At 44.6% G+C, this 24,526-nt stretch overlaps 3 protein-coding genes and 1 long non-coding RNA gene across 6 annotated transcripts; 1 reads left to right on the forward strand and 3 right to left on the reverse strand.

Moving 5' to 3' along the window:
- Window positions 1-570: 570 nt before the first annotated feature.
- Window positions 571-8,961, reverse strand: ppm1g (protein phosphatase, Mg2+/Mn2+ dependent, 1G). 2 transcript variants are annotated; one of them, XM_056607868.1, is made up of 14 exons: window positions 8,730-8,961; window positions 8,218-8,354; window positions 7,883-7,952; window positions 7,516-7,601; window positions 7,011-7,140; window positions 6,344-6,455; window positions 4,922-5,145; window positions 4,590-4,771; window positions 3,775-3,909; window positions 3,448-3,550; window positions 2,997-3,128; window positions 1,790-1,919; window positions 1,574-1,673; window positions 571-1,366 (listed from the first exon to the last, which is right to left on the reverse strand). In XM_056607868.1, exons 2-14 carry the CDS (start codon window positions 8,326-8,328, stop codon window positions 1,157-1,159), a joined length of 1,725 nt encoding a protein of 574 aa, XP_056463843.1. In that variant the 5' UTR covers window positions 8,329-8,354; window positions 8,730-8,961; the 3' UTR covers window positions 571-1,156. The 2 variants fall into 2 exon arrangements, with proteins under 2 accessions (XP_056463843.1, XP_056463842.1); XM_056607867.1 differs by having other exon boundaries at window positions 8,218-8,350; window positions 8,730-8,960.
- Window positions 8,783-11,333, forward strand: mis12 (MIS12 kinetochore complex component). The gene is made up of 3 exons (XM_056607869.1): window positions 8,783-9,279; window positions 9,605-9,709; window positions 10,505-11,333. Exons 1-3 carry the CDS (start codon window positions 8,881-8,883, stop codon window positions 10,679-10,681), a joined length of 681 nt encoding a protein of 226 aa, XP_056463844.1. The 5' UTR covers window positions 8,783-8,880; the 3' UTR covers window positions 10,682-11,333.
- LOC130403491 (B-type lectin plumieribetin-like) lies at window positions 10,951-14,258 on the reverse strand. 2 transcript variants are annotated; one of them, XM_056607871.1, is made up of 3 exons: window positions 14,167-14,258; window positions 13,839-13,954; window positions 10,951-11,496 (listed from the first exon to the last, which is right to left on the reverse strand). In XM_056607871.1, the coding sequence occupies exons 2-3, from the start codon at window positions 13,926-13,928 to the stop codon at window positions 11,230-11,232; spliced, it is 357 nt and encodes a 118-aa protein (XP_056463846.1). In that variant the 5' UTR covers window positions 13,929-13,954; window positions 14,167-14,258; the 3' UTR covers window positions 10,951-11,229. The 2 variants fall into 2 exon arrangements, with proteins under 2 accessions (XP_056463846.1, XP_056463845.1); XM_056607870.1 differs by having other exon boundaries at window positions 10,953-11,496; window positions 13,839-13,951.
- A 6,922-nt stretch (window positions 14,259-21,180) lies between these two features.
- On the reverse strand, window positions 21,181-22,343 carry LOC130403945 (uncharacterized). The gene is made up of 4 exons (XR_008904129.1): window positions 21,842-22,343; window positions 21,665-21,721; window positions 21,411-21,564; window positions 21,181-21,257 (listed from the first exon to the last, which is right to left on the reverse strand). It is a non-coding gene; the product is annotated as an uncharacterized LOC130403945 (long non-coding RNA).
- Window positions 22,344-24,526: the final 2,183 nt, after the last annotated feature.

Genomic DNA, 24,526 nt, shown 5'->3' on the forward strand with positions numbered 1-24,526 from the left:
AAACACGGGTTTTGGACTGCCAGGGGGGGGAAGAGAGCGAGTGAAGGGATTTCTGTGATGCAGCTGCCCATTTTATGTTATTGTTAGTCTGTCCCTCCAGTGCTACAAGCCTGAATCTCACTGCATATCAGCTGCCTAATGTGGGGGTTGGGGGGGGGGGGTCGTGTACCATCTGACAAAGTGCCAGGCTACAATGAGCAGAGCCACCAGAGAGTTGTCATACAAACTCCTCTGCAAGTTCCGAGTCCAGTTTCCAAACTAAAACTAGAGGGACGACAGCAGAGCTGGTGCCCAAGACCCCTCCACCACCCTGGAGAAATCGACGTCCCCTCTCACAGGAATTGAGACTCTGGGGAGGAGACAGTGAGATTGAAATGGACAAATTTCAAAAGCACACAAGATGATTGCAAGATCTCACTTGGAGTCAGAGAGAGAGAGAGAGAGAGAGAGAGAGAGAGAGAGAGAGAGAGAGAGAGAGAGAGAGAGAGAGAGAGAGAGAGAGAGAGAGAGAGAGAGAGAGAGAGAGAGAGAGAGAGAGAGAGAGAGAGAGAGAGAGAGAGAGAGAGAGAGAGAGAGAGAGAGAGAGAGAGAGAGAGAGAGAGAGAGAGAGAGAGAGAGAGAGAGAGAGAGAGAGAGGACTCAACCGTTGAGCCCTTTTATAACTGTAAGGTGATCGGCTCCTCTCTCACCCCTTCAAAATAACTCAAGTGCCAGGTGTCCAGTAAAGTATGGCCACTACCACAAAAGGCTTGGATATATATATGCTTTTGTTGTAATCTACGGTTTACATTTTATCTTTTATGTCTTCAAGACAAAAACACAGAAACATCATCATCGTATGCTGAGCAGTGAGACGAAAGGCCGGTAACTTGAAGGGGGCCTTCGAATAAACACTTCACATAGCTCTCATTTCGTCTCCGGGGAGACCGGAGCTTAAATCACATGGTAAGAAAAAAAAGAATAGCAATAATAATAATTTGACCCATGACCTCATTAACATTTAATCATAGGAGTGGAACGTGGGAATTTGGTTGGATGAGGGGGGGGGGGGGAAATTAGACCCTTGCCTGGCAAAGATTTTCGGGTTGTGGAAATTAGTCTCTAACATGTGTGGGGCAAACGCAGGCCAGCGGCTGCCCAGTTGCCGGGCGTTCGTTCAGTTACTCTTTGCCTTTTTGCTGTCATTCCCGTCCTTCCCGTTCTTCTCCAGCTCGGCCTCAGCCTCCTGCAGCTTCCTCTTCCTCGTGTCCTCCGATTGGTTGGGAGTGGAGGCGGGGTGGGGCCGGAACGAGATGATCATGCAGGTCATGTTGTCACACCCGGTGCCGTCTCCGGTGGTGTCCGGGGCCAAACACTGCCCCAAAAGCTACAGAGGGAAGAGACGGGCACGGTAAGAAGTAAACAAAAAACACATACAACGTACAATGCCTTTCAGAAATACACTTCCTGATGGTCAATGTTTATTCCAAAGATTTACTGTCCAATCTATTCGTCCATCGTCACAGAAAAATGCAGCAAAGGAAGTGTCTGCATTCGGCACATAAAGGATGACTCTTTGACACGGGACGCGTACCTCTTCCACTATGTTAGAGAGGGGCCGCACTTTGCCGGCCTGGTCCGGTTTGATCCGTGCGCTGACGAAGTCCACCACCTCCTGGCTGCTCAGCACATTCCTGCACGCACACCGACCGGACACACCTTCAGTAACGGCGACTCAGAGGAGACGAGGAGACGACGAGGACGATGTGTTTGGAACAGACATCGTGTCATCATGGCAACCCCCACTCACCAGATGCCGTCGCAAGCGATGACCATGAAGTCGTGGTCGTCGTGGAGCGTCAGGACTTTGACGTCGGGCATGCAGGAGATCATCTGCTCCTCTGGCGGCAGGTTCTTGTTCCTCTTGTAGAAGTGGTCACCTGGAAAGGGGAAGGGTAAAGGTTGAGTAAAGGTTGAGGAATGGTTCCTCAACGACCACATCCGTGTTTCCATTGACGTATTACAAACAATGTAACATTTTTGAATTTCTTGAATTAGAAAAGGCTGAGTGATTATTAGGAGTGCGAGGACGTGCAGGCAGTTTTTCCCCACCCAATTGGACTACTTTTAAACGTTAGGCTTGAAAAATTCGCATTAGGCGAGTACATACAATTTAATCTGTCAAAAAAATGGTGGATTATTATAATTCTTTCTAGAAACATCACTCAATACCATTCCCTTCATAAGGCATACAGTTAGTGCAGCTAGTATCACTTTTACTTCAGCTACTACTACTACCACCACCACCACCACCACCACCAGCTCAGCTACCACCACAACCACTACTACCTACACACTTCATTACAGTTTAGCTTCCAGCTTTTTTTAACAATGTATTTCAGCACATGCTTCTTCATATAATGCAACTCAGCATCTGTCAGTTTTCGTTTCGCAATACATTTGCGATCTCAGATTTTTCAGCAATGCTGGGCAAAATATTTGACCTTTCATATTATTCGGTTGAATTCCTTTTGCATTTCTGCATTTTGGCAATGCTTTGCGCTTTTCCTTCAGCTGTCACTTTATTTGTTTCAAACTATTTAATATATATATATATATATATTTTTTATAAATGGTGTGCATGTTTACGTTGTTTTATCTATTGAGACTTTTGAACTCTTCAAATCCCTTAATTTGATTTAAGCCATTTAAAGTTTCTTTATGTCATAATCTATTTGGCTTTATTAAAACATATTTTCAAACCTCACTTTGTTCTACAGCACTCACCGCATTATCTGCAGGAAATGCATTTCCTAGTTCAATAAAACATCCTCAATTTCATAAAGATTTGATAAAAATATGAAATTAATTCAACTGCTTGTGAAGTGTGATTCAAGTCTTCTGGGTGCCTGATGTTTCAGACATTGTCACTTTTCAGAAGCTGGCTGTGAAACTACTGGATAATGTGACCTCTGTAGATCACACACACACACACACACACACACACACAACTGTACCGATGGCTCTGGACAGGTTCAGTCCCCCGTTCACCCTGCCGTCCATGGTCACCTTGCCCCCGGCGTTTTTGATGCGAGCCAACTCCAGCTCATCCTCTGGTTTGTGGTCATATGACATGTCGACCGCCTTGCCTGCGCAGAACGCACACATGAAGGGTTAAATCCTGCCTCATAATGTTAACTGATATGATAAAAACATTGCCCTTCATCTCTCCATTCATCATCTTGCATAAATGGTATTAGCATCGTACAGGTTTGTCCCTCATGAAATATAGCTGGTGAAAGCAAGACCCTTGATAAATATACATACTGCATGCTACCCTTTTAGTTACCCTTTTAGTTTATTCTTCCCAATGGAACTCAGCAGTACGCCAATTAAAACCAAAAGCCGAACCGTCCTCCAAAGTCTTCTAACTGATTGTCATCACTGGTGTGGGGGTTTCTTGCTTACCGCTTTCAGACACCACACAGCGCGAGTCCCCAGCGTTGGCCACAATCAGCTGCTTCCCACGCATCAGAGCAACCACCGCTGTGGTTCCACTGTCTGAGCCGGGCTGCGTCCCCACACACACACACACACACACACACACACACACACACACACACAGCTTGAATACCAATTTTGAAGGAGTCACAATGAGGTGTACACTACTGAAAAGTGTGTGATTCATCATGAGACGGAGACAACATTTTCTATACTATTAAGTCATTCAAGCTAAAAAAAAAAAAAAAAAACAGAAAGTGGATTTAGATCCATATTGAAAGATGTTTCGCTCACCTCCTCTTTGCCGTCCATCCCCGGTAGACACATTTCTTCCTCTTCCTCCTCATCCTCTGAATCCTCCTCTCCTTCATCTGTGTCCTCCTCTTCCTCCAGTTCACTGCTGTCACCGTCCTCCTCCTCACTGCCCTCCTGATATAAAATAACCCCGAAAACCTTTCCGTGAGCACACCGCTCCCAGGCACCTCGTTGACCGCGAACCTCGGCCACCATCCGTTAAGAAGGTGGTTAAAGTCTGTTTTAATAGCTTGCTAATGTTTAACTAATTCCAAACCCTGTCGGGATTACATTAGGAGAAGGCTTTGGGAGGAAGACCCCTGGACCTGCCCGACTATGCCTGAACGATTTCGTATAATAAACTAATTGCAATTATTTCGACCAATATTGCGGTTTAGCATGTGATTTTTCTTCTTATTTTTAAAGTTTCTTAGGTACTGTATTATTCACTAAACAAGCAATACATCATTCTATAGTATGACCAACACAACATTGGAAGCAGTCCACATATAAACTGGTCTTTCCCTTAGGCCAGGCCTATGTGTTGAGATTAATTGATATTATAACATCTCTATTTAGCTATTGAATTGTAAAGGAAAAATAAATACAAATTAGGGGTGTACGTTATAAAAAGTACACCAGTGTGAATTGGCGCTATGGTATGGATTACCGGCATGACCGGTAGACAGTGTTGTGTGTAACGCGTTACAAAGTAAGCAACGCCTTAATAAAATAAAAAATAAATGACCATGTGACCAGGTTCGATGCCGGGTTTGAATCCGATCCATCGTTCAGCCATGCCGCAGCGCCCTCACCTCGTCGTCGCTGTCCTCCTCGTCCTCCTCTCCCTCCTCTGACTCCTCGCTGTCCTCAAAGAAGCGAGAGCGGCCGTCTGCCACGGCGGCGCTGGAGGAGCAGGACGGCCCGGCGCAGCCCTCCGCCTTGCCCGCCTTCTCGCCTCCGCCGCCTCCCCCCGCCTTGCCGCCTTCGGCCGCCACTGAGAGGGGGGTGGGGATGGAAAAAGCGTGAGGAGGAGAAGAAAAGCGTCGTCTTGATATCGTTTTTTGGGCCAGAGCTTGACAACCTCCTTCATCACGATCCTCAATTTAAAAAGTACATTTCTTGAGCCTTTACAGCTTTGCCCTACCTGAGGAGGATCCGCCCTCGTCCCCGCCTGCCCCTCTGGTGGCTTTGCGGCAGGCCCTCAGCTTGGAGAACCCTGTGCCCCCTGCCTCTTCAGACTTGGCGCTCCCGTTGCTCCCCTGGTCCGTGGCCTCTCCGTTCACCTCCGGCTCCTCGCCCGCCGCTCCGGACTCGGCCTTCTCCCCCGGGGCCCCGGAGTGAGGACAACCCGCCTTCTTGGCTGCGGCGCTGGGGGGGACGAGGCACGGCAAGAGGCTGTAACGTCGGCCCAGCCGCGCAACACTTGGATAGGGCGGAAACTAGACCAGGCCGCCTTATCAGGGCTCATCGTAGGGGACGATATGACCTATCAGGGCTCATGGTGGGGGACGATATGACTTATCAGGGCTCATCGTAGGGGATGATATGACCTATCAGGGCTCATGGTAGGGGACGATATGACCTATCAGGGCTCATGGTGGGGGACGATATGACCTATCAGGGCTCATGGTAGGGGACGATATGACCAATCAGAGCTCATGGTAGGGACCAGAGATGGGACAAAGTCACTGTTTGGCAAGTCCCAAGTAAGTCCCAAGTCTTAGCAGTCAAGTCCGAGTCGAGTTCCAAGTCAAGACAGGGAAACCCTATATTAACATGTGACTGCATACAAATGTGTCCACAGACATGGTGACTAATGCATGATAGTAAGCATTATTGGCCCTTAACACTAATATTCAGAAACAACACTTCCTCAAAAGGCTACAAGTGTGTAGATTTGTCACATTTTTTGAACGAAGGTAAACGGAAAAATTATTAAGTTAGGATATCTTAAGTGTCAGAGGCTGGCCAGACGGCTTCAATGGGACCAACTGAAGACACAGCCAATATGAAACTAAAACTGTTATTCTGAATAAAGTATAAATGATATCGAAATTTCGGTTTGATATTATTGAAGATACAAGTGTAGATTTGTCTTCGCTCGCTGTTTGTCTTTTTCATCTTCACGGAAGTGAATGCGTCTTGGGTGTCTAGCCTTCCTGGCGGGAAATATGTTAGATATCTAAAACAATAAATGTTTTAGACTCAAGACATGTCGAGTAATTACAAGTCCAAGACCGAGTCAAGTCTCAAGTCAATAGCAGTCAAGTCTAAGTCGAGTCGCAAGTCATGGGTGATTTTGTCAAGTCGAGTCTGAAGTCATAAAAATCATGACTCGATTCTGACTCGAGTCCAAGTCATGTGACTCGAGTCCAGATCTCTGGTAGGGACGATATGACCTATCAGGGCTCATGGTAGGGGACGATATGACCTATCAGGGCTCATGGTGGGGGACGATATGACCTATCAGAGCTCATGGTAGGGGGCGATAGGGCCGCCATATCAGGGCTCAGGGTTTGGGATAACATGGCCGCCCCATCAGATGGCATGCTACACGATGTCTCACCTGAGAGCGGCGGCGTGCTTCACAGCGTTGAGGTTCTGCCCGTAGCGCACCAGCAGCTCGTCGATGGTCATGGTGGCCTCCTCGTGGAGCAGCGCCGCCTCTTCGTTGTCCACTAAGAGAAGGACAACACCATGGGCCACCAGCTCATTCAGACGCAGAGTGGATGATGACGATGATAATAATACGATATTTTAGAGCGCCTTTCTCAAGATTAGATTAGAAAAACTTTATTTATCCCAAGATGAGCACTTTCGTTCAGTTTCAAGGTCGCCTTACAGTAAAGACAAGCAAATTACAATTTTAAAACAGGCAAATATAGTTAAAACAAACACATTTAGTTAATAAACAATGGAACATATTCATTAAATTGGCAGGTAGGTGGAGTTAGGTGGGAAAGGTCAGATGGATGATAATAATATACATTTAAAAGGGGGAAGGGCACGGTGTGCTTGCCAAGGGGTTTGACTCTGAGCTGAACGGGTCCACAGCCCACCTCTTAGAGCAAGATGCATAGCCCACTGAGCGACGTTGGGTAAAAGATGGCTAAATTACCCAAAGTATAAAAACAGCCCCATAGAGCGCCCTACATGGCCTGCTGGACAAGAGAGGTGGACTGGGCCCTGACCGTCACAGTTGGACTCTACTACAGACAGACGGATCCACTTACGGTCGTCCTCCTCTGCCAGCTTCTCGGCGGGGGGCTCCTCGGTGGGCCGCCCGGCGATCTGCACCAGCTCCTTGATCACCTCTTCGGAGGTCATTCTTCCGTCTATGAACAGGAACGCCTCCTCCAGGGCCTGGCGGGAACACACAGGAGACTTGAAGAACAGGGCCACCACACATTGGTAGGCAAGCACCTAGTGAGTCCGCAGGTCGGGGTGTTCGACTCGCAGCAGGTGCCTGCCCACCGTGATGAAGTCCGTAGGCAAGGTGCCCGAGTCCTACACCCGCTTGTTGTTAGAGACTATGCATCTAAAGGCAAAAATCATCTGCGGGTGCTTTGGCTCAATAATCATTTGTGTTGGAAAACAATGCTCAGAACAACGGCCAAAATACATTTGAGATTTGGGCAGGATTCCTTATTCTGCACCATGTGACTCAATTGGCCATCTACTCTATTGTACAAATATCTATACTTCAAAAATCCAAAACACATCAGAGTTTTTTTTTACCTTCTGCAGTTTGCCATCTTTGTAGTTTTTCTGCTCCTTGATGATATCAGGGAGGTACTTTGAGCAGTATAGAGCCACCTCTTCACCTAGTTGGGGAGTAGACAAACTATTCAGAAAATACTTTTCCAAATTGATATTGAGAGAAATGCCCATGCACTCAAAATCCAACAAAATATCATACCTTAAATACCAATAGATAGAATAGTCCTTTCATTCAATGAAATAGTCATTCATTCATCTACACATATGTGTGTGTGTGTGTGTGTGTGTGTGTGTGTGTGTGTGTGTGTGTGTGTGTGTGTGTGTGTGTGTGTGTGTGTGTGTGTGTGTGTGTGTGTGTGTGTGTGTGTGTGTGTGTGTGTGTTACCTCCATGGCCGTCATACACTGCAAACATGGCTGTTTCGCTGTCAAGCTCTGGGATGCAGTTATGAGCATCCTAGCAACAGGAGAAGAAAACATAAATAATATAAGCAATGTTCCTAGAAAATACATCATCTTAGATATGATACGTAAATCACTGCATATGTAGCTCATTACTAAACATACATTGTTTAGTAAATAATTCTAGCGATGCACACAGAGCCTAATTCCAGGTATTCAGGGAGCCAAACTTAACGCTCAACCCTAAAAATCACGACACTTCGAAAAGGAAATCAATTATCGATCAATCCACAAACCACTAACACATTGCATCTCCTCACCTCCATGGAGACGCGCCATCCCTGCATAGCAGAGAACCCGTAGCTCATGCTGCTGTTGCCGCCATCGGAAGAGGTCTTTGTCGTGTTTGGTTGCGACAGATATGCCCCCATGGTGGTCGGCTTCTATGGCTTTCTACCTTGACAAGAGATCACAGTTAGAATGCTGCGCCTTTATGTTACGTACGGCTTAGTTTGACCGTCTACGCAAACGTTGCCCAGCTAACGTTAGAAGCATTTAATTATACGGATTCTTGCTAGCCAGTTTAGCCAGGAAAGGTAGCTGGTAGGCTAACATTAGCAGGATAACAACAAAGTGGACAGCGGCTTGCTAATGCAAACATGCTAGCTATGACAACCCGGCTAAAGTTCCGTAACCTGTGCCCCACATATAACCCTCTACGCATTTCTCAAACCCAAATCGACGATAACTAGGATGTGACGATAGACAGTTATCCATCAAGCCACCACATATAACAGTGTGTACAATGGAAGGTTTTACATAGGATTCCTACACGTGTAGCGGCAGTGGATATCAACAGTCCTTTCACTGAGAAGCCGGAGCCGTAGAGGAAGTTTTGGCTACGCGCAAGCTCAGTCTTTTCAAAGAAAAGGAGCTAGTGCGCATGTCCAGAGCGCCAGGCATTCGAGCGAGCGCGGGAAGTCATGGAGGGCAGCGGTTGTGACGGGGTCGGCGTTACTGCCTTGGATATACTCTCTCCCTCGACTCTAAAGCTATACGAGGCACAGTTTTTTGGCTTTACGCCGCAGACATGCATGTTTCGAATATACAGCGCCTTTCAAGATTGCCTATGCGGGATCTTACTTGTTGTGGAGAAGGTGTGCGTAAGAAAGCTGAAAAAACGTGATAAAACGCAGGACGAGGACCTGCTACAATCGAAGGCCCGGGAGTGCAGCCAAGAGCTGTACATGTTTCTGGAACAACGCTTTCAGAGTTTTTCCAAGCGTATGGACGCACTTTTGGTTGACAAATGCTTCTCCATACCACCAAACGTTCTCCTTCCCGGTGACAAGCCACACCGAAAGTCCCCTAGAGATGTTACGGTAAGAGTCAGGGGTCGTTGGATATGCTTAAAGTCAGTTCATTAGGCATATAACTTTAACTTTGTTTGCGTTCTGTCTTGCGAATTTAGCGTCAGACGCGTGCTGAATCTGATAATGCTCTGCACATAAACAACATAGCATCACACAATGATGACCGATCACTCGGGAACAATTCTGAAAACCCAATAAGGTCTACATATTACAGCCAATGTTGTATTTGTTGGCCTCTTATTTGCTTCCTTTGTGTTTTGTCACCATGTTTACATTATGTTCTCAAACTACCCTGTCACGGAAATCTTGCTGGGTTGTATTTCCGCCCTTCCAGGATTTAATGCGGGTGGAGTCCTCACTCGCCGCTCTGCAGAGCGCCCACCAGGCGGAGCTGTGTGCCCGACAGGAGCTGCTCGCTGAGCTGGAGGAGCAGAGGGAGGTGCGTATGGCGAGCCGATTTGACATAAATTCGCTAGACTGGATATGTGTTGCAGATATCTGCAATTCAGTTTCGCCTAGTCAAAACTAACATTTCGGATATCCGCAACTACATTCCTCCTATCCACAATTGTCATTTCAGATATCCACAAAGACATTCCTCCTAGGAGAAATGACGTCATTTTCGCCATTCATGTCTATGGGGTTTCTCATTGCAGATATCTACAATTCAGTTGCGGATATCCACTTTGTGAATTACGGATATCTGCAACTGAATTGTAGATATCTGTAATTCCAGTTTGAGATATCTACAATTTGATGCTGACTCATATTTCCAGTTCAAGATATATTTAATTCACCTCAATTCAAGATTTCTACATGTCCCTTTTCAGATATCTTAAATTAAGTTTTGACTAGGCGAAATTACGTTGTAATCTCTAACTGGAGTTACGACTAGTCAAAATGACGTTGTAGATATCTCAAACTGGAGTTAGGGATAGTCATAATTTAAATGTAGATATCTATTATCAAGTTATCGATATCTTGAAAGGAATCTTGATTAGAGATATCTAAAATTGTAGATATCTTTAACTTTCATTCCGCCTAGTCAAAATCTAATTACAGATATCTTGAATTTGAGTTTCGACCAGTCACAATTACGTTACAGATATCTTGAATGAAAATTCCAACTATTCAAAATGTAATTACGACTAGTCAGAAAGAAGTTGTGGATATCTACAATGTTAATTCTGGATAGTCAAACTTAGTTAATAAATTACAATTCGGCTGTCCATAGGTGCGAGAACAGCTGGATGGGATCTTGAGGTGGGTCGGAGAGCTTCAGACAGCGTGGCTGAAGGAGGGGCTGGGCAGCTTCAACGAAAACTTCCCCCAGGTGATGGAGTCCGTGAAGAAGTTGCAAGTCAACGTAGCAGAGATATGCGACAAGAGGCCTAAAGAACCAGATTTTTAGAAGTCAGTGGTTCGTGGAGGATGACGTTGCTTCTTTTTTTTTATTTTTTATTATTTGGTAACTTCCTTTGTCCTATAAACTAAACTAGGAAGATACATATTTTGACCCGCACATTCCTTTCCTCTCACATCCTCTTCAGATAAAAAAGTGTACGTTTTTTAAATGACCGTTCTGCATTTAAGTTTCTCCTAGGCGTGTTATTTATTTACTTACTTCATAATTGATACTTTTAGGATTTTAAAGATGCTTGATCTAGAAGAAAATGTTTATTTAAAACTTTGTGGACAAATAAAACATTCAACAATGTAATGACACTGACTGGATCCATAAATTCATAAATTGTGTGGAAGGAAAGGACTACCACATTTATTTACCACCAGATTCCATGATCTTTATTTCACAAGAAATAAACACATTTGCGCATGCTTCTGTACTCTACTGTTCTATTCGTTCAGTGGAAATAGAATGTTTGGGATTGGAACATCACATTCAAAAGTACCCATTTCAATATGCCGCACCAAGTAATCTTTAGGCACACCCAGCGCGGCTTACGGTTTGGTGCCTTTGGAGTTTTCCGACGTCCAGATTTTCTCCCCGTCTCTCGTGATCTCCAGGTATCCAGCGTCTGTCAGGGTCAGTCGCATCCTCGCCGAGACTTGCTTGTTTTTGGTTTCAGTGTTCCAAACTATGCTCTTCTTGTGGGTGACCATCACAAGGTTGCCATCGTCTTGCAGAACGAGTCGCACACCGGTGGTCTGGGCGGTGTCGGTGTGCCAGAGGGCAGTGGTGCCGTAGATCACCAGGTTGCTATCAATCTGGGAAGTAGAAGAATCCAGTGTTACATTTTTAAATGGTCATTACTTCAGAACACAATTGTTTACAATATAGATATATTTATAAAAAAATATTAACATTGTTAACTTAAAACACAACCAGTCTGTTCCATTTTGATTGTTACATTTTCATAACTCAACTGTCACAGGGTGTCCGCGGAGGTCTTAAAGTCTTAAATTCATTTTTCTAAATTTAAGGCCTTAAAAAGTCTTAAATTCGTGGTTATTTTTTTATTTTTTTTTCTCGCGGGACTTTTAGGGAAGGAGATGTACGAGGGGCTACTTTCTTGCTAGCTGCATATATAAACGGATGTCTGCGCGCTTGCTAGCTAGTCTGCAACAATGGGTAAATGCAAGTTCAACGTCAGTTGGCTGGAAGACGTCCGTTTCCGAGGTTGGCTAGCGTCCGTTGCCAACCCGGAACAGGCCAGATGCATTCCGTGCAAAAGTAGCCTACATTCAAGCTCGGCACCATGGGGATTAAGGCTGTCGTCAGCCATGTGCAGAGCCAAAAACATAAAACCTCTGCCAGGAGCCACACAGACCCCAGCCATTTCTACGTTTTGCATCTCTGCCCCGGCGCCACCGCCGCAGACGGTCCGCGCTGCTAGCACTGACCTGAGGGTAGCATTTGGTGCGACACCAACACTGAAAGCGGAGGTGTTGTGGATTCTAAACACAGTGGTCAAGCACCAGTCCTACAACTCGAATGAGGGGATAGGAGATCTCTTCGGTTTGATGTTCCCTGACTCTCAAATCGCGAGCACCTTTACTGCTGGAAGGGACAAAACGGCGTATATAACTCGCTTCGGACCAGCGCCTTTCATCCGAAACGAGCGAATCCGCAGCTTCAACAAGGCTGATTTTGTTTTGATATTTGAGACGTTGAACCACGCCACTAAAAGCAAGCAACTTGACGTGCACGTCTGATATTGGGTCGGAGATCGAGGGCATTCCCGGTACTTGGGCTCGCAATTCATGGGGCCCCACATAGGCTATATGGGGGTAAAAGGGATGATGATACATAATATTTTTTAGACAATATGCAGAATCTTTACACTTACGAATTAACACGGTCGGCTATTTTTGCCAGCACGCCACCCCAGCCATATAATAATAATAATAGATTCAATTTATATAGCGCTTTTCACGTACTCAAAGCGCTTTACATAGGGGCACAAAAATAGATAAACAAGAAAAAAAAGTTGATGGGGCTAGGGATAGTGAGTGATCTAGGGGTAGGCAGAGGAGAAGAGATGAGTCTTGAGGCGGGACTGGAAGATGGTGAGGGACTCAGAGTCACGATATGGGCATGTCATATTATGGGCAACCGTGTTCCCCTTGGCTGTGATTTGAACTTTGAATTCCTCGTAGGAGTTCATAATAATACATTGCTCGCCTTGGATGAAATACACCGCTCTTGCGCGATTTATTTTGCATAAGGGTGAGTCAAATGACGCGAGAAACGCCCCTTTTATGTGAACGTGCATTGAACCTAAAGCGGAAAAACTGGTTCAACTAATTTAATCTAAAGTGAGCGTCGTGGTACCATTTAACTGTGATTGCGAGTTGCGGCTCTGTCGAGCCAGGTTTTCCCAAGAAAGCCTGGGTATGTTCAACGAGGTTCGTGGTATACCCCCCAGGTCTTACTGAAGGCATTTATTTAATGGTGAAAATATTATTAATCAGTGGCGTAAATATCGACGGTGCAACCGGTGCAGCTGCCCGGGGGCCCAGACGCTGTCACCCCCCCCTCAACAACTTACAACTTGGGTGCACCATAAATACGTGCTGGTGCACCCAAATTAAAAAATTAGGCGCCCCAGTGCACCCAAGGAAAAAGTTAGTCTGGAGTCCTGGAGTATCACTTTATGTTCAATAAACAGACAGAAAGTAAACTTGAATGAGTCTCATTGAGTGACACACATGCTATGCTTGGGTTGTAATACAGCGGGATCCCCCCCACCATCGTGGGTTTAAGGTCTTAAATTGCATTCAAGGTGTTATTAAAAAGGTCTTAAGAAGTCTTACATTTGACTTGCTGAAACCTGCAGATACCCTGTGTCAAGATACCTTTCAGATGAGGTATGCAAGTATGTCAATGGAACGGAACAGACTGGTTGTGTTTTCAATGTTCCTTTATTTTTTACTGTGCACATTTTTTTTCTTACTAGCTTCTGTTTTGATTAGGCTATCAAATGTGACATTTTAATATGTGAAGTTAAATTGTAGGCGTTATTCTGTTCTATCTATTACATTCTGAACTACTAAAGGTCAGGTAGACAAAACACCGAAAAAAATGAAATTGTGTAAACATTTCCTACCTGAAAGACTGCTCTGTATTGACCGTTTAAGCTTTTGAGAAATTCTCCATGGAGGATCTCTTCATTCGTGGAGATGGAGTTCTTGTTCATTTTTCAGAGTGGGAAAAGACGAACTGCTGGCAGCAACATAAAAATTAGTAGGCTAAGATTATCATTCCAAACACTAATAAAACACTAGTCCTAAATGTACATAGGCAATTATGCCCAATACGAACTATGTTTCTGAACTTCCATTATAATGTATAGGCCTACCTCGCAATATTTACTAATGGGTAAACCCGACTTCATTTGACATTTGCATTATAACTCAACTTTTGTATGAACTTACGCAAAGCGGTGGCAACAGACAAGCTCAGCAGCGACGGAAGAGACGCCCAGCTCGATATCGGTACAAACTTTGAGTGAGGCAGTCGGTTACTGCGCAAACACAAAGCTCACACGTGACGTGTCTTGCGCATTTCCACCGGAGGGTGGAACCATTGCAACACATCAGAATGTCTTGAAAATTACTGGGTCACACCATGGGGTCGTGTACTATAACTCTGATGTGATAACAGGCTGTTTCCTTTTAAATGTAATCCAAAATCATATGTTATATATCTCATGTTAATCTTTGGTGGGCTTTTAATTTGAAACTACACATCAGAATGTCTTGAAAATTACTGGGTTACACTGGGGTCGTGTACTATAATTCTGATTTGGAATTAGTATATGATAAGAGGGCGTTTCCATTTAAATGTAATCCCAAATCATATGTAATATGCCTCATATGTTAATTTTTGGTGGGCTTTAAATCTGAAACTACACATCAGCATGTCTTGAAATTTACAGGGTCACACTAATGGCTCGAGTACTATAACTCTAATGTGGAATTAGTCCATGATATCAGGGCATTTCCATGTAAACGTAGGCTACTGATGTATGATAACAGGGCGTTATCGGCCAGGCACAAAGTTATATTTAGAGTTATTGCAGTTTCTGGATTCATGGCCTGAAGCCTCATCTCTGCTAGGGGGTCATCCCTATGTTCCCCCGGTCCTATGTTCCCTGGGTGCGAAGGGTTAGGGTTATGGTTAACCTTGAACCTAACCCTAACCAATAGGAGGAGAGCCATTCTAACCCGGGTCCTATGTATTTTTCGTAGGATTGTAGGGGCAAGTCCCCCCGTTTTTTCGCCTCTGATTCGCCTTTGATTGGTTAGAATGTCTCTCCTCCGATTGGTTATGGTTAGGGTGAGGGTTAACCCTCACCCTAAACCTAACCATAACCCTAAACCTGACCCTAACCCTTTGCTCCCGGGGAACATAGGACCTGGGGAACATAGGGATGACCCCGCAGTGTCAACCCGCTCGCAAGTTGCGATGTGATTAATTCATTTATTGTGTGCCCCGTCTTGTGAAACCATTTTACCAGCTCCTTTGATCGCATTGCTTAGTGCAAGGTACTTTCTAATCCCACATGGTTGGGCGTTTAATATTTTCAACCTTTCAAATTGTAGACAAGCTCTGGGGCAAGACTTATAGAACGTATCAACTTCTTCCCTGGTAAAGGGAGGAACAGGCTGTGGCCATCGATTATCAAGTGTAAAACGCTTTCAGTAACACGATTTCGTCTCATCATGGTGTACTGAGGATTCGCCATTAAATGTGTGTGGGGATTGGACACGACTCTTCCTCTGAAGTCCACATTTCCTGTGAACAGGCTACACCTGTTCAGCTCAGTAATTAATTAAAACAGGTTCTGTGCTTACGCTTGAAGTTTCTCTTTGAGTGTAGCTCTCCTGCTTTTGAATGATGCTGGTACTTCAACGTTGGCTTTATCTGCTAATTCACAGTATCTGTGAAGAAGATGCAAAGATCCCATTGCACATATGTCGTTGAGCTGTTGCAGCATTGTGGTTGACCTGCTAGGTTCACAACTTTTCCTGGAAGTCTGCCCTCTTCTTTGTAATCTGTCAATGAGAATCATACATTGTCAAATTTTCGGAAAAGCACAAGATTCGACAAAATTGCCCCGGAATGTATATGATAAAGAGAGCTTTCGGTTTCTTAGGTTTGTATATAACATTTTCTTAACAATGTTCATTACCGTGTTATCATAATACAGGTTTTAGAATATTGCAAATAGTTCAACAAAACACATCATCTGTTTGTCACGCACACACGCTCTGTGTGTGTGTATGCGTGCCTGCAAGCGTGTTTATCGCTTTTGCAATGTTTACAGGCCATGCTTTTTCAATGACCGCATGACTCATGCCTTCCTCTTTCGGCAGATGAGACATTCTTCTATAGGTTACTGAAATAGCTTGAGACTTCCTTTTTCAGCCTATAGCCCAATGTCACCGCTGATTCCAGTTACTAATAGTGTTGGCCACAATTAGAGAAACATTTTGTTGAAAAGTTTGTGTTATGCCCCTGTGCTGGAAATACGGGAGACAAACGCGACAACCAGAGACATTGGAGTCAGAGGAGATGCGACTATCTCTATAGCATGCCAGGAGACAGTTGTATTCTCAACTACCACTGTGGCTGAACTAGTTGTTCGGGGTGACTGGACACACCAACAAAGAGAAGTAGGGACGAGGGCAAGGTAGTCATCTATCTTAAAGAGATGGAGAAAAGAGAGAGAAGGAGAGAATGTTAGGTACCTGATGTTTGAGTTCCTGTTTTTTCGGCATATGGTGCTTTTATTTACATTTTGTAGGTTAGTTAGTGGTGTCATGGGCTCTTCTGTTTGTTTTGGAATCAAGCCATCTGTCTGCGATTGGATCCTTTTCTACTGAAAGCCTAACAGAGAAGCTGGACACGAGATTGTGAGAGGGAAAGGGACCATATAAGGGAAGAGGAGGCCAAGGGGATAGAGGAGAAGGCCAGGAAGGGAGAGGAGAAGAGGATGAGGCAGGGAAAGGGACCAGAGAGGAGAAGAGGAGAGAGGAAGAGTTTAGAGAAAGAGAGGAGATGCGGGCAAAAATATTTTTGGCATAAGCCTTTTTAGTCTAATAAATGTTTCTCTATTGTGTTTGCTCTAATACATGTCTTCCCTCTCTACAGGGCAAGTTGGCCATAGAGGAAAGTACCTGAATGCATTGCCATTTGGCTGGGAAACAAATGCATTGCCATTTGGCTAGGAAAGCATACAGTTTCTAGACCTTGCTTGTCTTGTTTGCCTGACTCTCCTGAGATCTCCTCTTTGCAACAATAATCTTGATCTTTAATCTTTAATCTTGATCTTTACTTCCAAGTCACAGGGGAAACTGGGACAAAGTAATTGATGGATTAAACAGTACACAATACATTAGGTGTCTGATTAACAAATGTTTTACTCATAACAAAAAATAATATGTTCTGGTAAAATAAATAAACATCTTCACATAGGGACAAAGCTTGGCTTTGGTACAATGACAATGTGTGTTCAGTTACGCCCCGGGCAAAACTCCCTTTTCTTTTTAAGTTCTCTTGTCGCCGCCCCACTTCCCAAGAAAAACAAGCTTGGTACGCCCGTGCCCAAAACCGCCCCTGACTGTGTGTCATTATATATTAAGGTAATTATGTTCTCCAAGAGGTGGAACACAGCCAGGAGATCCCTAAACCCTCATCCGTGTTCCAGGTATCGCATGGTTGCAAGGCAGCTTAGTGGGCGAGTAAACATTGTAATTAGCATCCATTCAGCCAGGCTTCACTTAATGCATTTGTAGTTTAGAAGCGTTCCGTTAAGAATTACATAATACGTGTGTTATGTTCTAAATCCACTCAACTGCCAAAAGATGCCCTTGTTTTTCCAAACCTATCCCCATTACTTGCTTGTTGGGAAAGCTGGTTGTGAGGGAGTGGCAAGCCAATTCCAATTAAAATATCACATGTTTCTACCCGTGAGCCCAGGCCCGTTGTTCGAAAGAGGACCTAATAAACCCAGCATCAATTGGCACTGCTTGTGCTTTACTCCGTCTAAACGATATGCCTTAACAACAATGAGGCGAAATTCACGCTCCTGCAGAAACACACGTTTGCGTTTTCGATTGAGTGCTTTTAATTATTCAACAGGCTACTATTAAACTGGCTACTGATAGCCTACAACTCATCAGGAAATTTAGCCTAAAACCAATCCTAATTGGATCAGATAAAGAATCAAGACATAGATATGCTATTTGGAAGTGGGAAATCTACTCATACAGAGTAATACAATTTAATCTTGTATGCGTTATTTATTTGCAGGCCTGCCTGGGTCTTGGCCTAACGTGGTGTATTTAACGTTGTGTAGAATATCTCTTTGTAACCTTAAGAGGGCAACCTGAGTATCCAAAGTCTCTAGACAGAGAAGCCCTAGGCATGGATGTTACAGTTTTTCTCAGTCGCTTTGGTACATTTCTCAGATCAGAATTTGAATTCTCAAAACTACATCAATGTGTCACTTGTTCACATCCAAAAAGCAGTTCCTCATTTCTTTGAACACGTTGCAAATCCTTTGGTACATCCATGCAAATGATTATGTACAATTCTCTGCTCTTTCCTACATTATCAATTGCTTATTTTCATGTTGATCAAAATGCATTGTAATGGGTCTCTATTGGATAGTCTCACCCCCACAACATTTAGGCATTAGTTCATTGCATAGGTCTTTACATGCAAAATGGTTGAACAAGTTGTCATATTATGTCAACCATATTTCTATACATTTCCATTAGACTTTTTTTCTAAATCTGTCCTGAATTGGTAAATTGCTCCCACGTGAATCTTAACTTTCTCTAATGAAGGGAAATGTATGAAGCGTTAGATCAACCAACGATCAACCAGTTTACTGAAGTAGCTCAAAGGTGCATCTCACAAACCATCAAGTATATATATATATAGCTGGAGCACAACACAATGTGACAATGTTTGACAATGGAAGGACAAGGATTTGGACGGGGTCAACAGCCAGAGAGAAGAGGAAGAGGAGGGAGGCTGCATGGCGGAGGAGCTGGGAGCCACAACAGAGGAAAAGGCAGAATGCACGTTCCTGATGAGATAAGAGCCCCACTTGTTCTCAATCATGGGCTTTCAATGGCCGAGGCTGGTCGAAGGGTGCAGCCAAATATTGGGAGAACAACTGCGTCCTCAATCAGTCAGACCTTTCGTCGACAGAACAGGTATGTAATCTAACGATAGGCAATGTACTGTATACTTTCTGTAATGCTTCATACAATATTACAGTATTCCACTTGCATTTTACAATATACAGTAAGTATACTTTTACTGTACTTTATTTTTTCTCCACATAGGATTGCAAGACAACCTCACAGGGGTGGCAGAGGGACCCTTTTCACACCTGAACAGGAGCAGGCTATTTGCACCATGGTTGTAGAAAACAATGCCATGAGACAAAGGGAGATAAAAGAGTGCCATTACAGAGGACAACAACATCTTTGAAAACAACAGTCAGCATCTCAACCATTGACAGGGTGCTGAAGAGGCACCAAATGAATATGAAGCAGCTGTACAATGTTCCATTTGAAAGAAATGGTGAAAGAGTGAAGGAGCTGCGCCACCAGTATGTACAGGTAAAGCACGTATGACTGGATTCAACCCAACGAAACACAGAAAGCTTGGTCGAAATATCATCGGCTACAGAGCTACAGTTAATGTGCCAGGCCAACGGGGCGGGAACATAACTAGATCTTCCAGACCTTCCAGAAGGGGTCCGCCCTCTACCTTGCCTTCCAGAGGGGTCCCGCCTTCTAAACCTTCCAGAAGGGGCCCGCCCTCTACCTTGCCTTCCAGAGGGGTGCCGCCTTCCAGACCTTCCAGAAGGGGTCCGCCCTCTACCTTGACTTCCAGAGGGGTGCCGCCTTCTAAACCTTCCAGAGGGGTGCCGCCTTCTAAACCTTCCAGAAGGGGCCCGCCCTCTACCTTGCCTTCCAGAGGGGTCCTGCCTTCTAAACCTTCCAGAAGGGGCCCGCCCTCTACCTTGCCTTCCAGAGGGGTCCTGCCTTCTAAACCTTCCAGAAGGGGCCCGCCCTCTACCTTGCCTTCCAGAGGGGTCCTGCCTTCTAAACCTTGCAGACCTTCCAGAAGGGGCCCGCCCTCTACCTTGCCTTCCAGAGGGGTTCCGCCTTCCAAACCTTGCAGACCTTCCAGAAGGGGCCCGCCCTCTACCTCGTCTTCGTCTTCACCGCTGCAGGCCTCTGCTTGCTCCCCAGGCCGTCCGCCTGCAGCTCCCTGCCTTGCCCTGGTGCATTTTTCCGCCCGCCCACCTGACATCCCCCCGTCCTGCCCCACTCCAGTTCCAGTTTTGGTTCCCTCCTCCTGGCTCCCCTCCACCCACCCTATTTGGATTTGACTTTCTTTTTTTGCATGTCGTGGGTCGCCTGGTAGTCGACCCTTGGGGGGGGGGGGGGGGGGGGGGTACTGTCATGATCTGTCGGTTTCCTTGTCTTTGTCTTTTGTCTTTTTTTTTTACCTGTTTTTACTTTGGTATCGGCCTTGTTCCCCATGTCAGGTTTCCCTCCTGTTTGATTACTGCTCCCTCCCTAATGTGTCTCAGCTGTTGCTCGTTGCGTGCCCTGTGTGTGTTTGGTATTTAATGGTGCATTCCAGAGCCCGTACAAACCAGTGGGACGTGGGACTTATCCTACCTCCAACTAAAAAGTGCACTGGAATGCCTGTCGAAGTGGAACATCCCACCGTCGCAGTGGAACCTCCTACTAGCGAACTGGGGGGTGATCGGCCTACCCCCACTTCACCAAGTAGGAGCTAGTACAGTTCAGGTAGGATAAGTCCCACATCCCATTGCTTTGGATGGGCTCTGGAACGCACCATAAGCCCTTGTCTTTCCTTTGTTCCTTGTCGGATCATTTTAGTTTGTGGTGAGTTCTGTCCTGTGTGTTACCTGTGTTCCCTGTGATACCCGCGTCACTCGTGTTCCTTGCCTTTTTGAGTTAATAAATTATCCTTTTACCCGAACTGTCTGCGATTGGGTCCTACCTGCCACCCGCTAACCGTGACAGTCAAACATCTCTGCAGTGGCAAAGCCCCAGGGATTGATGAGATCCAGCCAGAAATGCTAAAGGCTCTGGGTGTTGAGGGGCTGTCATGGTTGACACGCCTATTCAACATCGCGTGGGAGTCGGGTACAGTGCCAAAGGAGTGGCAAACCGGGGTGGTGGTTCCCCTTTTCAAAAAGGGGGACCAGAGAGTGTGTGCCAATTACCGGGGTATCACACTTCTCAGCCTCCCTGGTAAAGTCTACTCCAAGGTGCTGGAAAGGAGGGTTTGGCCGATCGTCGAACCTCAGATTGAAGAGGAACAATGCGGTTTTCGCCCCGGACGTGGATGTGGTCCTCATTGGATCATCGGCCTGTGACCTTCAGCACTCACTGGATCGGCTGGCGGCCGAGTGTGAAGCGGCCGCCATTGGCCCGCGGGCCGCACAATCCATCTTGATCTGCGAAGTTAACGAATTGTCACTCTTAGGTTTTCTACCCAGTTACCAAAAAAAAAACATTTGGAACATTTGCTCTGTGGCACGCACACGGTTTGCATGTGTTACTTCGAAGACAAACAAAATCTAAAATACAAGAAAAACAGAAAAACCTACATTCAAATAGTGGCCCCTGACTCTCTGAGGAGGTACCTCCAGGTACCTCCTCCATGCCAGGGTGCCCTGAATTTATGTCTATTGCCAGCTCCTCCACCGGGGTCAAGACAATTTGAGGGCCAGATCCAGTCTGCCCACTGTCGGCCTTTTCACGCTTAAAAAAAAATAATTAAATGCAGGAGTGACCAATATGGCATGACAATTTAAATACTGGACTGACAAAATATACCAATACGATGGTGGGAAAAGCTTACCAGTTTGTATGTTTTTATACTTAATTTTTACTTGATCCGCTGACCATCGGAGTAGGCCTACATATTTTTTAGAAGAAAAGGGTTATGTGGTAGGAACGTTAAGAATGCTTAACTGGGACATTAATAGATTAATGGCTCAAATATTAAGGATCATGCTTTTGACATGATGTAACTAACGCATTTACGCGGTCAGCAATCCGCTGCCAGGCTTTGGTTCTCTGGTTTGCAGAGGCTTTAGCGTTCCCTTTTCTTGTGATAATGTCCTGCTCCTCGTCATAGCTCTCCAGGAGAACCTGGAGTTCCATTTCATTTAAATAAGCGGCTTCCATGATCCATACTGTACATCACGTCTTTATATAGGTTTGGCGTGGACGCACACAACCCTGTGTTAACCAACCCCGTGAAGGCCCATTCACACCCTACGGTAAATACGGATATGGACAGTTTCGTCCGGTCCCGGAGGTGTTTCGTCCGTAAATGGGTCCGTCGCCTCTGAGCTTACGAATCCGGAGTGCTCCGGGAGAACCGGAGCAATGCCACCGGAAATCGAGGCGGCAGTATAGAGTCAAAAGTCAGACCATTCGCGAAAATAGATAGAGTAGTATAATATCTGATATGTATATTATATATATATATTGTATTTGACGTTTTGTACTTATATTATACCATATACCTGACATTTTTATTTTATTGTTTATTGTTATTGTTCCACTGCTTTGGAAATGAGTTGTAACTGGTCATTTAACAACATTTTGAGGAGATAATCTGCGGTTTGGTGAGGAGTGTCACATGCCACCGCACACTTTTTGCACTTTTTTTTTGCCAATTTTGGATGACACAAAGCAAAATCATCTCTACAGATGTCATGTTTGCGATTGTCGATGCCGTTAATTTGTGAAAGGACAGTCACTGCCCTTTATTGCGTAACATCCATAACAACGCTGAAACCAGACGGAGGTATGAAGGGTAGCTCCGGGGGCAACGTTTGGGGCCTTAACTCTATGTTTGTTAAACCTCCGTTCGTGGAATACGTACCCCTCTACAAACAGTAAAAGCTTAAATGTGAATCTTGTACATTCTCTTGCAATCAATCTCCCACCTACACTAAGGTGTAACTTAAAATGTACAATAATTGTCTTCAAAACTTTAGCCATAGTTTACATCGGTAGGCCTACATCCCTCCAGAGTACACTGTTATATTGACAACATGACCTAGCAATTTGACAGTCTTATCCGTATCAAGGACATGCCATTCTGATGACACTGACATGTTCATTGACACAAATGTTTAATTTCGAGAAACGAACTAAGGATTTTGAGCTAGAGACTGGCTTTTGCATGAAATGCATGGTGTTTTGCTATTTGTACAAATTGTTTTGAGAAATGCACTTACTGTTCAATTCTGATAAATGTACCAAAGCGACTGAGAAAAAGTGTAAAACATTTATCCTATGACTAGTGAGAAATGTAATACTACTCCATAACCTGAAGGGGGCAACATCAGTATGTCTACAGAGATCTTCAACAGGGGGTCCGTGAACCCTAGCGGGTACGCAGTTACTGTAGTTTGTCCCGGGAATTATTTGATATCGAACCTTTTTCTTAAAGAGTTAGATATCAAAAAAATAAAAAGCTTTTTCTAATGAGGTATGTATACAATGCTGAGCCATTTTGTTTTTATACATGACACTTAAGGCCGTACTACATATTATTAATGGCCCGGTTTAAGGAACACAATTCGCACAATATATTATAGGGGTCCCTCCACCGTCAGTATCTTTCACTATCAGCCAATAGGTCCTTGGCCTGAAAAACTTTGGGAGCTGGGCCCTAGAAATGGATGAAATAGGCCTACTTGTATCCTATGACTCTATTTATAAATGTAATAGTCATTCATAACCAGAAGAGGGCGACGTGAGTGTTTTCTAAATCTCTAGCGAAACTAGAGCTAGGCCATAGTCATGGACGTAATACTCTTAACCTATCACTCTAGTGAGAATTGTAATGCTGCACTAGCGAATTCGTCTCTCAATTAAATTCAATCAATTCAATTGAGAGAATATTGGAATGAAACTTGTGTTTTCATTGCCAAAGCAGTGAAACAAAGGAAAGATACAAAAAGATAAAAGTAGCATACAAAAAAGGTAAAGAAACGATATGATGAAGTATCAAATATCAGGTCAAGCACAGTGTAAGGCAGTGTATCAAACATCTTTCTCTTACTCTCTTTCTCACGTTATTTATTCAATTAAAAAAAAGAAATAAACTATGAAATACTAGTGCCCTAGTGCCTGAAGGTACGTTGGGTCCACAGAGATGTGTGTTTGCGATAACATAGAATGCAATTAGGACAACATTACAATGACTAGCATTTTCTTCTAAATTGTCCTTTAGGCATTACGTGGTCTTGGATTTTTCAGTAATAATAACAAACGCTGTCTTTAAGCAAAATCTCTACCAGTTCATGCATGTGTCTGACTCTCCAAAAAGCCAAATTAGCAAAATGATACACGCAATTTCTGAATTGCTAGCTGTAAACTTTGCACATTCTTTGTGATTATTTACTTAGCTGGAGACAGGATCTAGCACTGATATCTGATTTACTGCTTTGACAAAAACAACAACCACATCTGAGAGAAAGTATGAAAACAACAACAGCAGGTCGAAAGCAAACAGTCAACAAATGCTTTGACATGGGGAATCCAGCAATCCTTTTTAAGATGCTGGAATGTGTGTGTGTGTGTGTGTGTGTGTGTGTGTGTGTGTGTGTGTGTGTGTGTGTGTGTGTGTGTGTGTGTGTGTGTGTGTGTGTGTGTGTGTGTGTGTGTGTGTGTGTGTGTGTGTGTGTGTGTGTGAGGGGGA

Source organism: Gadus chalcogrammus, chromosome 14 (genome assembly GCF_026213295.1).
Source record: "Gadus chalcogrammus isolate NIFS_2021 chromosome 14, NIFS_Gcha_1.0, whole genome shotgun sequence".
In the NCBI taxonomy this organism is placed as follows: domain Eukaryota; kingdom Metazoa; phylum Chordata; class Actinopteri; order Gadiformes; family Gadidae; genus Gadus; species Gadus chalcogrammus.

Bases quoted from the DNA above. Each gene is read 5' to 3' on its own strand.
- ppm1g (XM_056607868.1), bottom strand. From the start codon at position 8,328: ATGGGGGCATATCTGTCGCAACCAAACACGACAAAGACCTCTTCCGAT. The intron at 5,146-6,343 runs GTGAGACATCGT...CGTCCCCCCCAG, and splicing joins AAGCACGCCGCCGCTCTCAG to CGCCGCAGCCAAGAAGGCGG. The intron at 4,772-4,921 runs GTAGGGCAAAGC...CCCCCCTCTCAG, and splicing joins CGAGGGCGGATCCTCCTCAG to TGGCGGCCGAAGGCGGCAAG.
- mis12 (XM_056607869.1), top strand. From the start codon at position 8,881: ATGGAGGGCAGCGGTTGTGACGGGGTCGGCGTTACTGCCTTGGATATA. The intron at 9,280-9,604 runs GTAAGAGTCAGG...CCGCCCTTCCAG, and splicing joins AGTCCCCTAGAGATGTTACG to GATTTAATGCGGGTGGAGTC. The intron at 9,710-10,504 runs GTGCGTATGGCG...GGCTGTCCATAG, and splicing joins AGCTGGAGGAGCAGAGGGAG to GTGCGAGAACAGCTGGATGG.
- LOC130403491 (XM_056607871.1), bottom strand. From the start codon at position 13,928: ATGAACAAGAACTCCATCTCCACGAATGAAGAGATCCTCCATGGAGAA. The intron at 11,497-13,838 runs GTAGGAAATGTT...TCTACTTCCCAG, and splicing joins AATACAGAGCAGTCTTTCAG to ATTGATAGCAACCTGGTGAT.